Source organism: Nicotiana attenuata, chromosome 6 (genome assembly GCF_001879085.1).
Source record: "Nicotiana attenuata strain UT chromosome 6, NIATTr2, whole genome shotgun sequence".
NCBI classification, from domain to species: domain Eukaryota; kingdom Viridiplantae; phylum Streptophyta; class Magnoliopsida; order Solanales; family Solanaceae; genus Nicotiana; species Nicotiana attenuata.
In genome coordinates, this window is record NC_031994.1 from 48,705,578 (window position 1) to 48,718,899 (window position 13,322).

Genomic DNA, 13,322 nt, shown 5'->3' on the forward strand with positions numbered 1-13,322 from the left:
AAAACCCACCTTGTATGTACATAATCGTACATCCATAAATACACAATCGGACTATAAATGGGAAAATATATGTAGCACAGCGTATCATATTAGTAATAGTAGAAAAAAATTAAGTGTAGTTGGTGTGCTAGAAAAAATGACACGTAAGGAGTAACCTTCAATAGCTGGATGGGGGGAGTATTGTTTGGAAAAGTCTGCGAACAAGTGCTCTACGTTAATTTAATAATTGACAGTTCCATTCATATTTTTTCATTTGAGGTGACACAATAAATAATAGTATTCCAACTTCCAACTACGGTATCTATTTTGCAAGTGAGAACAACTATCTATTTAGTTGTCTCTTTCTTATTAATTAGGTTACACTAATCAATTACACTCAAACAAAATGCTCTACGGGTTTGTAGAGTTGACTGCATCCATAGTCCGAGGTGGTAAAACTATAATTGGTAAGCATTAAAGGGGAAATCTACTGAGCCCTGATCCTTGAGGGGAGGCATAGGCAGCAGTTAAGTCCTTGCTAGAGCTCCTCCTGTACGGTAGATGCGATGGCAATTCCAATAGAAGCCTCGGTCCTATTTGACGTGCTAGTAAAACAAATAGCAACAACTATCCACTGGTCATACAGCAAAAATGTCTGTTACCGGAAACTGCCCTGGAAGTTAATCTAGTGTTTAACATAGTACCAGGAAACAAATATGGATCCAACTATAACATAGTGATTAAAAATATCCCACTCTCTTGAGATCACGATTATTCCAATCTCTTGAGCAACCCAGTTTAAGCTCAATGACAATAAGATTGGAGTAAGCCATGCATGCTTAGGTCCGACTTCCAAGAAAATCTAACTTGATAGTGGTGTATATACTTTCTTAACAACTCATTTAATTTTTGGGGCGGGGGGATCCATCTTAGTGGTGACACTTTCACTCTTTTATGGTCTATCAGATGCCCATGCGAAAAAGTTGTCTGGAACCTGGGAATTAACATGTTTTACCAAAAGAACTATCTCCTGCATCATCTCTTGTGCTTAGCGGCATGAATCAAAGTGAGCATACATCATTGCGATGGGGACTTGGGGAGAGTGAGAATGGAGCATACTTTGATAATAGTTGTAGTATGGGTAAGAGTTTAGGTATGTAGAAAAACTGAATTACACTTGTAAAAGACTTTAGTTGTTTTCCCCTATTCAATATAACATAGTTTGCTTGAGGACAACTATTTCAGGAATTCACCATAATCAAACACCCATTATCTAGGATAACAATCACCCCCGATGTAAGATTGGTACAAATATCATAAACTAACAACAACAACAACAACAAAAATCCCACTAGTGGGGTTTGGGAGGGTAGTGTGTACGCTGAGGCAGGCAAACGGTCCAGGCCCGGGCCTAAACGGGCCTAGTGGGCCGGTCCTATGTGTGCCCGAGCTTCGTGGGCCGGGCTTAAACGGTCCCGGGCTTCGTGGGCTATTGGTAGGAACCGGACCGGGACCACGAACTAATGGTCCCGGGCTAAGTGGGCCGGTCCCGGGCTTATGTGGGCCTAAGTGGGCCTGGCCTAATTTTTTTTAAAAATTTTTTATCTAAGGCAATTTCTTGTAAATTATATATATATATATATATATATATATATATATATATATATATACACACACACGCGCACACACACACACACTCGGTATCACACTTGCAAATTAAAGTTTACATTTAATACTTCAAATTAAAGTTCAATGCCTTCAACATAATACTTCAAATTAATCTAACAAACTAAAACATTAAGCATAATACGTCTAATAATTTTAAAATAACACAAATTGTCTCAAATCAACTTAAAATCTTAAATACGAATGTCTGGAGAACGCGCAAGACAACTCTTTATATGCCTCCTTAAACAGCCCGTGCCCTCCAACTTTGGACGATGAGTGAAGACTCGACCACAGTTCTTGCACGTTATTATGTAAACTTCTTCATTTTCTTCTACCACATTAAAGTGTTCCCAAACAAATGCACGCACTCTAGAATCACCGGGCATGATTTAACTTGAATTAAGAATTTGAATTTGAGAAATGAAAGATGAGTGAAGACTTGAAGACTTGAATACTTCAATTTGAGTTTGAGAAATGAGAGAGAATGAGAGAGATTGATGATTTTGTGAGAACAATGAAAGAATGAGGGGGTATTTATAGTTGAAAAAATAGGGAAAAAGTGTAATTATAAAAAATTTGGGGTTAAAACAAAGTTGGGAGGGTTAAATGGCTATTTTAGCAAACGGCTATTTTTGTAGGCCAACGACCATTTTTAAAACTTTAGTAACGGCTAAAAAAAATTTTGGAATAAAATTTTTTTTTTTTAAAAAAATAGCCGTTGCGCCCGTTTGAGCCCGTTTAGGAACGGTTGAGCTGGCCCACTTAACGGCCGGTCCCGGGCACAAACGGTCCCGGTCCTCACGGGCTTTTTCAGTGAACCGGCCCACTTAGGAGCCCACCCCACCTGGTCCCGGGCTTAAACGGTTAGGCCTGTTTAGGCCCACTACCCATATGGGCTCGTGGGCCTGGACCGGGCCCGGGCCTAACCGGCTCACATGCTAGCCTTAGTGTACGCAGACCTTATACCTACCCCGAAGGAGTATCTGTTTCTGAAAGACCCTCGGCCAGAGAATAAAAAGACAAAAGGAGACAATATTAGTTTCACCACATAAATCATAGGAAAAATAGGAACATGAAATCCAGAAGAAAGATGCAAAGCAAAAGCGATGGCTAGTAAATAGGTCCTGCACTGAAAAGCGAAATAGTAAGACACAACATTGCCACTAGCTATCTTTAGGCGAAAACCCTACTAGACTAGGCTCACAAAGGTACAAAGTAAGGCAAGACTCAACTACCTCCTAACCTACAACCCTAATACTCGACCTCCACATCTTTCTATCAAGTGTCATGTCCTCAGAAATCTGAAGCATCGCCATATCCTGCCTGATCACCTCTCCCCAATACTTCTTAGGTCGCCCTCTATCTCTTCTCGTGCCCTCCACAACCAGCCGCTCACACCTTATCGGAGCAACTGGGCTTCTCCTCTGAACATGCCCGAACCATCTGAGCCTCGCTTCCCGCATCTTGTCATCAATGGGAGCCATGTGCACCTTCTCCCGAATATCATTATTCCTAATATTATCCATCCTAAAGTGCCCGCACATCCACCTCAACATCCTCATTTCTGCTACTTTCATCTTTTGGATATGTGAGTTCTTAACAGGCCAACACTCAGCCCCATACATCATGGTCGGTCTAACCACCGCTTTATAGAACTTACCTTTGACTATCGGTGGCACTCTCTTCACACAGGACACCAAATGCTAGCCTCCACTTCATCCATCCTACCCCAATACGGTGTGTGACATCCTCATCGATCTCCCCTCCCCCCCTGGATAACTGACCCAAGGTACTTGAAGTTACCTCTACTTGGGATGACCTGTGATTCAAGCCTCACATCCACGCCCACTTCCCCCGGCTCAGCGCTGAACTTACACTCCAGGTATTCTGTCTTCGTCCTGCTCAGCTTGAAACCCTTAGACTCACAAGCCTGTCTCCAAACTTCCAGCCTCTCGTTAACACCGGCTCGCGACTCATCAATCAGAACTATGTCATCGGCGAATAGCATGCACCACGGCACCTCCCCATGAATATGGTTTGTTAACGCATCCATCACCAGGGCGAATAAGAACGGACTGAGCGCAGAACCTTGGTGTAACCCCATTTCAACCGGAAAATGCTCAGAGTCGCCTCCTACTGTCCTAACCCAAGTCTTAGCCCCATCATACATGTCCTTAATCGCCATAATGTAGGGAACCGACGCACCTTTTGCCTCCAAGCATCTCCAGAGAACTTCTCTAGGAACCTTGTCATACACTTTCTCTAGGTCAATAAACACCATGTGCAGATCCTTCTTCCTCTCTCTGTACAGTTCCACCTAACAAGGTGTATAGCTTCTGTAGTAGAACGACCCGGCATGAACCCGAACTGGTTGTGGGATACAGACACTGTCATCCACACGCTCCTTCAACCACCCTCTCCCACACTTTCATGGTATGACTCGGTAATTTGATACCCCTATAATTGTTACAACTCTGGATATCACCTTTGTTCTTATACAATGGAACCACCGTACTCCACCTCCACTCATCCGACATCCTCTTCGCCTTAAAAATAACATTAAACAATCCAGTCAACCACTCCAAACCTGCTCTCCTCACACACTTCCAAAATTCCACCGGAAAATCCCATAAACTATAGCTCTTTTTTATCATAACACAGGTAAATTCCCACGATAGAATTCTGTAAGATCTCATAAAAATGTTTGTTGCGAAAATGGTCAAACGGAAAAAGTTATTTCTTCAAGCTTTTCCAACTGAAAAGTAACGGAAAATAGAAGGAAAATGTGAATTATTTTCCTCTCTTCACACCAAACGACATGAAGGGAAGGACAATACTTTCAAACAAGTTGAATCTTAGAAAGTGACAAACTAAGCACCGAGGCACTAGAGGATGAGTTGAAAACTATGGTATGGGTAAACTGAGGCTCAAGCGAATAAGTGTGTTTAAGCTTTAAAGCTAGATGTAGCGAGATCTGAGTGCTCTGGCTCGAGTCACTTGGGCAGCACTTCAACCCTTTGGGTGCAGGTTCAATAATAAGCCTATCTTATGGCTTTTAGATTTTATAATGATTAAATGTTGTCAATGCGGTAATGCCAAAATAATATAAGTAAACAGAATGCAACATCCGTAGGAAAAAAACAGATATAACAGGATAAGCACAAGATGACAACTAGTGAAGGTAAAACTACATTTGACTTATACCATTAAGATTCAAAAACATGGATGCATAATTATATTGCCTGCTCTCGGTATACCATCAGAAATAAATGAAAAACAAAAAGAGCAACAAAAGGAAAATGAGAAAAGCAATGCAAGATACCTATTTCATAGAAAATATCATTGACATTCACAGCAGTTTTGGCAGAGGTCTCCATGAAAAAGAGGCCATTTTCATCTGCATACAAGCCTGACTCCTGTAAAGTCACAACACTATATTAGAACATCTATATCCCAAAACAATGAAGATATTGAACTACCTCAGATATTGTAGATATTAGATAAAAAAGAAACAATAAGTTAACTAACAATAAATGAGTACATCGAGTGACAAAGAGTTGCTAATTTCATAGTCACTGGAAGTTTGCCTTCCCCACTCCAAAAATGCTGCAGTAGCCATCGAAAGCTAAAACTCAGTGATCCCACTATTTATCCTGCTCTTCCACAATTTAGTGTAGACTTTGGTCTCTAAATCCAGCTCAACTTAAGAATAACGATCTCTAGTGATCTCCTCTAAGAAATTTAAATATTTGAGTCTTTTAGATTCCCCTCAAGAGATTAATATTTTTAACATTCAAGGTTCCGAAAGATATTGACATATTATCTAAAAAAGCTTAACAAACAACAAATTACATGATAAGTCAGGCGGTAGATTGAGAACTCGTTCCTGTTCCACAATTAAAGAGATCTATGCATCACCTAATATATACAAGTATGACCTATCTTTTAATTGCAGGAAACTTAATTATGAAATAGCATTTCCAAAAAAAAAATGAAGGCAGCAGACTTCTCCTTGACCACTAATTGCAGTGGATTAAATTTACCTAAGCCCTAAAGTAATTCCCACAAGAAAATCTATGTATGAGGGCTTAACAAAGCATAGTCTGCCCAAAATCCAGATAAAGGAAAAAATGTGCAGCTTAACGTCCAACATAAAAATAGGCTGATTATGATGAAGCCTCTGAATACAGTAATAGATGCAGAGGATTCACATAGCCGAACCCAACTTGTTTGGAATTGAGACGTACTTGATTCATATTGATTCTCACCAAAATGAGTATCTCAGTTTTATATCATGCTCTAAAGCTGAAGATCATAGAGACAGACAAAATGTTTCTGTGCCTCAAACCTATAATCCAATATATGAATGGTACCCTTTTTAAGAAACCTTAAGCAAGGGCAATAAAAAGCACTAGTAACTACGTATTTTTTTTAACTGCAACCTTACAGATATGTGTTTAGCTGAGACAACTAAAAATGCATAAAATCACCATCCAAGAAGTGTGATATCACAAAGACGGCTGGCAAGGACCGATTAAAGGGAACTCGGATAAGAAGATGATGGGTAGCAAACATTGGCTTTCCAAAAGTTACAACTTACTTCTGCAGTAACCTTCCTTCTATCTTCTAGATCGGCCTTGTTGCCGGCAAGAGCCATGACCATGTTAGGATTACCTGCCACATTGTCAGAAAACTGCTTCATTTAATTGAAAACCCCGTCTAACGGAAGTCCTGGTTATTTTAAAACAGCACTTAGATCATTAAAAGAAAAATTGACGCTAAGAAGACAACCATTCACGAAAAATAAAAAGTAACAAGATAATTTCTCCAGAGTTTTATAGACATCTTATAAAAGAGCTGTTAGGGTATACCCCAAAAAAAGAGCTATTCCAATAAGTTACTCAAAATAGAAAGAGGATTATAACTCCACTTTTTTATTTATATAAAGTAGGTAGGTTGAAGGAATGAGCACCTTGCTTCTGCAATTCTTGCACCCATTTCTTTGCCCTTGCAAATGAATCCTAAATTAGCAGAAAACGAAAGACAACATCTCAATTTAGATGAATAGACATATGCATAAACATGCAGATCCATTTTACAGAATTATTTTTTGAGAAGGAATATTACAGAGTTATGATCATGCAAACCGAAGCAGAATCAGTAAGCAAAAGCCAAAGTAAATCTGAATAAGAATTCTCCCCCAGTAGCATTAATTCAATAGAGAACAATAATTATCCACCGCTCTCATTTTATGCAAAGTCCTCCCACCCACAAGGAACATTTTCCACAAACTGGGACTTAAAAACAGCAAACTGCATTTTCTCCACTTTTTGTCTGATACTTTTGAAATGGGCATTAAGTACCTTAACCTTCTAAATTTGTGCAAAAATGGAGACTGCCTCTTAACTGCGTTAATTTATGGACAGAGAAAGTCATTTGCAAACTAACATTAGGTTTTTTCTCCAAAATCTGCCATTTTCAACATTACAAGAACATGAAATGAAGCTACCATTATTCCAAATTTCTTTTCACACGCAATACATATCAAAATTAAAATAAGTTAATAAGGCAACAACGACAGCACTTTTATTGACCCATTTGATAGTTAGTTTTCCCTTTCGGATAGTTTCTCACCGAGCTAGTGATATCATAGACGATAATGGCAGCAGCAGCTCCTCTATAGTACATAGGCGCTAAGCTATGGTACCTCTCCTGTCCAGCAGTATCCCATATCTCAAACTTCACCGTAGCATTATTAACTGCTAGCGTAGACGAAAAGAAAGCAGCCCCGATTGTCGATTCCTGTATTATCATAATCAACACGAAACAATCCAGATTAATAGGGCCAGTGCGCTTCGAATATGAGATGCTTATAGCAAAGAAATAGTACTAATAATTAACATCATCATCGTCACAAACAATCAACCAACCAATAACAAAGCAAATTTCAGAAACTTGAAAATTACAAAACCCTAAAAACAAGTAAAATTAAAGGCTTGAAAAAGGTCAAAAATTGAACGGGTAAAAGAACAAAGAATACTTGGAATTCAAGGAATTGGCCCTTGACGAATCGTATAACCAAGCTTGATTTACCAGCTCCCATGTCTCCTAACAATACCTAAAAATCAATCAGAATTTACTATTAAAAAGATTTAAAAGCTATAGATTAAAATTCATTTGTGATACGTGGATGACAGAACTTACGAGTTTTGCATTGAGATTGTTGTGACCACTGGATGCCATGAAGAATAAATGAAATATCGATTGGTAAGAATTAGGAAGAGAAATGGAGAATTTACAGAGGGAGAAGGATCTGTTTTCTTTATGCGGAACTGAAGAAGAACTAACAAAATTCGTTACTCTCGAAAGCAAAAGAGCTGGACACGAATTGATTCCACTGTTCTTTTTGGACTTTTCTTCTCACCCACCGACCAACACTCTTTTTTCTTTTTTTCCTTCTTTCTCCAATTTTGGGTGGAAATGACAATATATTTAAATATATTCACAGTTTACAATATACATAAAGATTAACCAATTTCGCTCAAACTTTAGGACACAACATCCTAGAGTTTAAACCTCAAAATTCAAACTTAAAGATATTGTGTCCTAAAGTTCGAAAATTGTGCCAAGAAGTTCAAATCTTATGTCCTGAATTTTAAATTAGCAGCTCAGAAATTTAGGACACTAAGTCCTGAATTTTCAAATTCAGAATACTTAGTCCTGAAGTCCTAGAGTTTAAACCTCAAAATTCAAATTTCAGGACATTGTGTCCTAAAGTTCGAAATTTGTGTCCAGAAGTTCAAATCTTATGTCCTGAATTTTAAATTAGTAGTTCAGAAATTTAGGACACTTAGTCCTGAATTTCAAATTAGCAGCTCAAAAATCCAGGGATACTAACTCCTGAATTTCCAAATTCAGGATACTTAGTCTTGAAGTTTGGGTGAATTAGCTAATCTTTAAATACATTATAACTTCGCCGTCATTTTGGGTGATAAAACTTGCCAAGCGTAGCTGAACCATAATTAAATGGGCAGAATAGGTAAAGACCCCCCTAAACTTGACACTTTTTAATGAGTGTACACCTTAACTATACGTGATTTTAATTACCCCCTATGCTTACTTTTCAGATTTTATTACTCCCCTAACCTAGTAAACCTTTCTATCGTGCATACACGCGCCGTATACATGTAAATGCTTGCTGATGTGGCTGTACATGTTGTAATAATTCGGGCATCCAATTAGAATACCCGACCCGCCTTTAAAATTAATCCCTCAAATTTAACCCCATCCATTTTACCATCGTTCATTTGGTCGATAACATAGAAAACCTAGGGTTCACCACTTCACTCCCATCATCAATGACAGAGATGATTGTGCGTTTTTGAGCTTGATTTTGTGAGTCGATAGGGTTCTCCGTTGAGGTGCTGCTAAAAGCTACTGTGGAGGAGCTAAAAGCTACTGGTATCTTTGATTCTCGCCAATATTTCTACTGTTTTCACTCCGACTTTGAAGGTATGTGTGCCTCTTTCTGTTAGGGTAAAATCAGGGCTTTTATGTTGATTGTGATTTTTGCATGCATGCCGATTAGGGTTAAATCGGGCTTTTATGTTGTTCGTTAATTTGTGGGGGTCTTTACCAATTACTGTTTTATTTGTAATCTTCTATTTATAATTTTACAAACTTCTGTCTTGAGAGTTGTTTTTTTTTTATTGCTGTGTAGGGTCCCATGGATACTAAGTTTTTGAATCTAAGATAGAAAATTGGTGGGATATTGGTGAGTGAGGTAGGACCTCTATATGTTGGGAGTAGGGTTGAACATGTGACTAATGTCGACTCTGACCACTTGTCAATACCAGAGTTATCTGATTATGCTAAGAATTTTGGGATTACAAAGTTAGGAAAAACTTATACTATGAGTGCTAAGGGTGGCAATTTGGTTGAATTAACAAAAAATAGGGATTTAATGGACCTTGCTATGTTATTAAACGATGGGGACACAATAGACATTTTTGTCTCTTCTGACTCACAATTTGAGGAGGTGAATGCTATAGAGGGTAGCCAAATAAGCCACGTGGGTGAGCCTTTTAATGCATCTTCTAGCACACAACAAGACAATAGGGAATCTTTTGTTCCATGTGGTCCTCCTTTAAATACTACTGCTGCAAATCCAAATCTAGGGTTACCTACTCCTTTGAATACCACTCAAGAAGAGGGTTCACCCATAGATTGGACTTCCTCTTCAGAGGAAGAAGAATCTGCTGTTGCTGATGATGTAGAGGACATTGCTGTTGATCCTCAACAGGTAGGACCTACTGGAGAAGAAGAAGAAATGGCATCTGGTGATGAATCTGAGAGATCATTTGATTACGGAAGTGATGTCCATGAAGAGTTGAGGGTTGTTAAAGAAGATCTGAAGAAATATAGACAAAAGAATAGGAGAAAACTTAGGAAGGAAAAACCTGATGGATTTTTAGGTGAAGTTGGAGTTGATGAAGGTTATGAGAACATAGATCAACCCAAAAAAAATATGAGAGACAAATTAGGAGGCGATGATGAGCCTTACTATGATAGTTTAGATCCAGATAGCTTTAAATCTGAATCAGATCTGGAAGGGAAGGGTGATCATGTATCTGATGATGATGTAGATGGGGAAGATAATATGGGACAGTTAAGGGGAAGGAAAAAAACAAATAGAGTGGTTTATGATCCTTCTGCCAAAATTGTTGCTTGGCAATTGGGGATGGTATTTGAGAATGTAAAGGAATTTAGAGAAGCAGTTACCAAGTATGCTATAAAGAAAGGTATTCAGCTAGTTAAGGATCCTAATGAGCCACATAGGGTCAGAGTTAAATGCAAAACTGGTTGTCCTTGGTTGTTGTTTGCTAGCAAGGAAGGTAGGAGTACAAACTTCACAATCAAGACTTACAATCCAAGACACAAATGCCATAAAACCACTTACAACTATCTGTGTAATGTAAAATTTGTGGCAAAGCAGTTTAATGGAGATACTGGATTTGAACTCAAAGATGGTCCATGCAAGTTCATAGTAGATTTAAGAACAGGTTACTGCAGTTGCAGGTCTTGGGAACTGAAAGGCATTCCATGTCCACATGCTATAACAGCAATGCACTTCAAGGGACTTGATCCTGAAAGAGACCTACATGAAGGCATATTCACACTTCATACAACTAGTTCCCAACATGATAATGTGGCCAGAAAGTACTAACCCCAAGGTATTACCTCCTCCAGTTCAAAATATGCCTGGAAGGCCAAGAAAAAATAGAAAAAAGGAAGTTGGAGAAATAAAAAGGGCTGGAAAATTATCAAAGAAGGGAATAACTATGACATGCTCCATTTGCAAAGCAAGTACTCATAATATGAGGAGTTGTCCAACAAGACCAACAACTAATCAAGAGGTACCTTCCTACCTTCTTCCTTTATTACTATCTTCTTAGTTATCTAAGAGCCAATTACTCATTTTCTCATATAATAGACTACTAATTGCTCACAACAATCAACAACAAAAACTTCATAAAAGAGAGGCAGAAAGGAATCTGACAATGCATCTACAAGTAAGGCATCTACAGGTACTGGAGGAAAATCTGGGGGAGGAGGGGGCAAGAAGCCACTACAAGAGGCCTAGGTTTCAAGGACATGGTGTATTTGTTGCACAATCTGGTTTTACAAGTATTAATGTAAGTGTATTTTTTTTTGTCCTTACATTTTATTGTCTAACTTACTATATGTTATTGTCTAACTTTGAAATGTATCTTTTGGTTTGAATGTTATCAGCATGGTTTGCCTAGAGCCAGAAAGGTTTATACTGGCCCTTTAATTGATTATACTCATGTTACTAGTGATATTGGATATAAGCCTTCTAAAGCTTTGAAATGGAAAAGGAAGGAAGCTGTGACTCACAGACAACTTCAAGTCCAAGCTGCAATGGCTAGAATCAAGACAAGGTCCCAATCCGCTGTAATACAAACAAGATCTAAGGTTATGGGAAAATCTCCCTCTAAGAAGACCACTTGAATTTTTTTACTATTTGGATGTAGTATTTGATATACTAGACTTCTTTTTTGTTGAATTCGTGGGGTGACTGTTTTACTTGAATTCATGGGGTGTCTGTGTTTTGTGGATACTGATGGTGGTACGAAACTTTATTTTGTGAACTTGTTTGTCATGTGTATGTCTAGCTGAATATGGACAGCATAGTTTAACTCTATTGTTTGATGTTAAATTCCGACTTTCTTTATCAAATTACCAGCTATGTTGACAAAATATTGTGATTGTAATTGGTTGTTTTTGTGGATAGCAGTGTTGAACATCATATCATATTGCTTAACTTCTATTACATACTACCAGATAACCATTATTTGTACATGAGCAAAATCAGATTCAAAAGTAAACTAAAAAATAATAGAAACTTTAGCATTCTTTTCCTCTTCGATAGTTTGTTAGTCTTCTTCAAGAACCCAGAAATAACAATGTTTGCTTGCTCCGGAAATGGAGGTTCATACCACTGAAAAAATTGACAAGAATTTGTTTTCGGATAAAGACTACATCCAAAGAATCGTCGTCCAGGATTTGCAGTAATCAATGCAACTTTTAAAGGAGCTGGCTTGCCACATCTACAAAAAACATTCATCTTCTTTCTTCCAAGTAAAAAAAAGGTTGTTATTTGGGCAAAAAAATAAGAGCTAAAATCTTTGGGGGGATGGAATTTGGATGGACAAAGAATGTGAGAACAAAGAAAATGCTGAAGAATTAGAAAGAAGCCAATAAATAGGGGTGAGAAGGGGGTTGTTACCGTTGGGGTCTTCATTTTTGGGGGAAAATTCATTTATTATCGTTAGGGATGGTTCTAGGATTGGGAAAGGGAAATATTCAACTGATGTGGCAAAAAATATACTCCCTCACGCGCACTCAGCCATTTGAACCGACTTTCACTGCCATGTGGCAGGTTAGGGGGGTAATAAAATCCGAAAAAGTAAGCATAGGGGGATAATTAAAATCACATATAGTTAAGATGTACGCTCATTAAAAAGTGTCAAGTTCGGGGGAGGGGGGGGAGGAGGGTCTTTACCTATTCTGCCTAATTAAATTTGGGACTTTTTCTTCTTATAAATACAAGCCCACTAGGGGTGGCGAAATAGTTAAAAGAAAACAGTTACACCCATATTATCCACTAAAAAATGGGTTGGATAATGAACTTTTTAAAAATGGGTCAAATATGGATAAGAACCATATTATCCATTTAGAAATGGATAACCAATGAATAACCAATGGATAACCAATGGGTCTAACTTTTACATTTGTAAAGCCTCAAATTGGGGGCTCCTCAAGTTAGGGAGACTAAGAATTCTCCCAAAAGTGATCATATGCAAGAATTCATGGATAATATGGTTACCCATATTATCCGTCGGTTAATCCATTTTATATCCGTATTAAATATGTGTCGGGTCGGATATTTGATCCGTTTTTTCATTACCCGTTTTCGACCCGAACCATATCCGACCCGACCAGCCCGTTTGCCACTCCTAAGCCCAACATAAAAATTCAGCCCAGTAACAACTTGTGCGTCTGCAGTCACGCGAATATGTCCCCATAGCCTCATGCTTTTTCTTTTTCTTTCTTTTTGGGTGTGTGTATGTTTGTTGGGGGGGGAGGGGGGG

At 38.4% G+C, this 13,322-nt stretch overlaps 1 protein-coding gene across 1 annotated transcript in view; it reads right to left on the bottom strand.

Moving 5' to 3' along the window:
* LOC109226964 (ras-related protein RHN1) overlaps window positions 1-8,097 on the bottom strand; it is a 9,124-nt gene extending 1,027 nt beyond the window's left edge. Inside the window, exons 1-6 of the mRNA XM_019391921.1 lie at window positions 7,852-8,097; window positions 7,688-7,765; window positions 7,282-7,449; window positions 6,620-6,668; window positions 6,248-6,321; window positions 4,970-5,063 (exon numbers count right to left, since the gene is read on the bottom strand). Coding sequence (XP_019247466.1) covers window positions 4,970-5,063; window positions 6,248-6,321; window positions 6,620-6,668; window positions 7,282-7,449; window positions 7,688-7,765; window positions 7,852-7,890 — 502 coding nt within the window. The 5' untranslated portion in view covers window positions 7,891-8,097. The remainder of the gene's footprint in view (window positions 1-4,969; window positions 5,064-6,247; window positions 6,322-6,619; window positions 6,669-7,281; window positions 7,450-7,687; window positions 7,766-7,851) is intronic.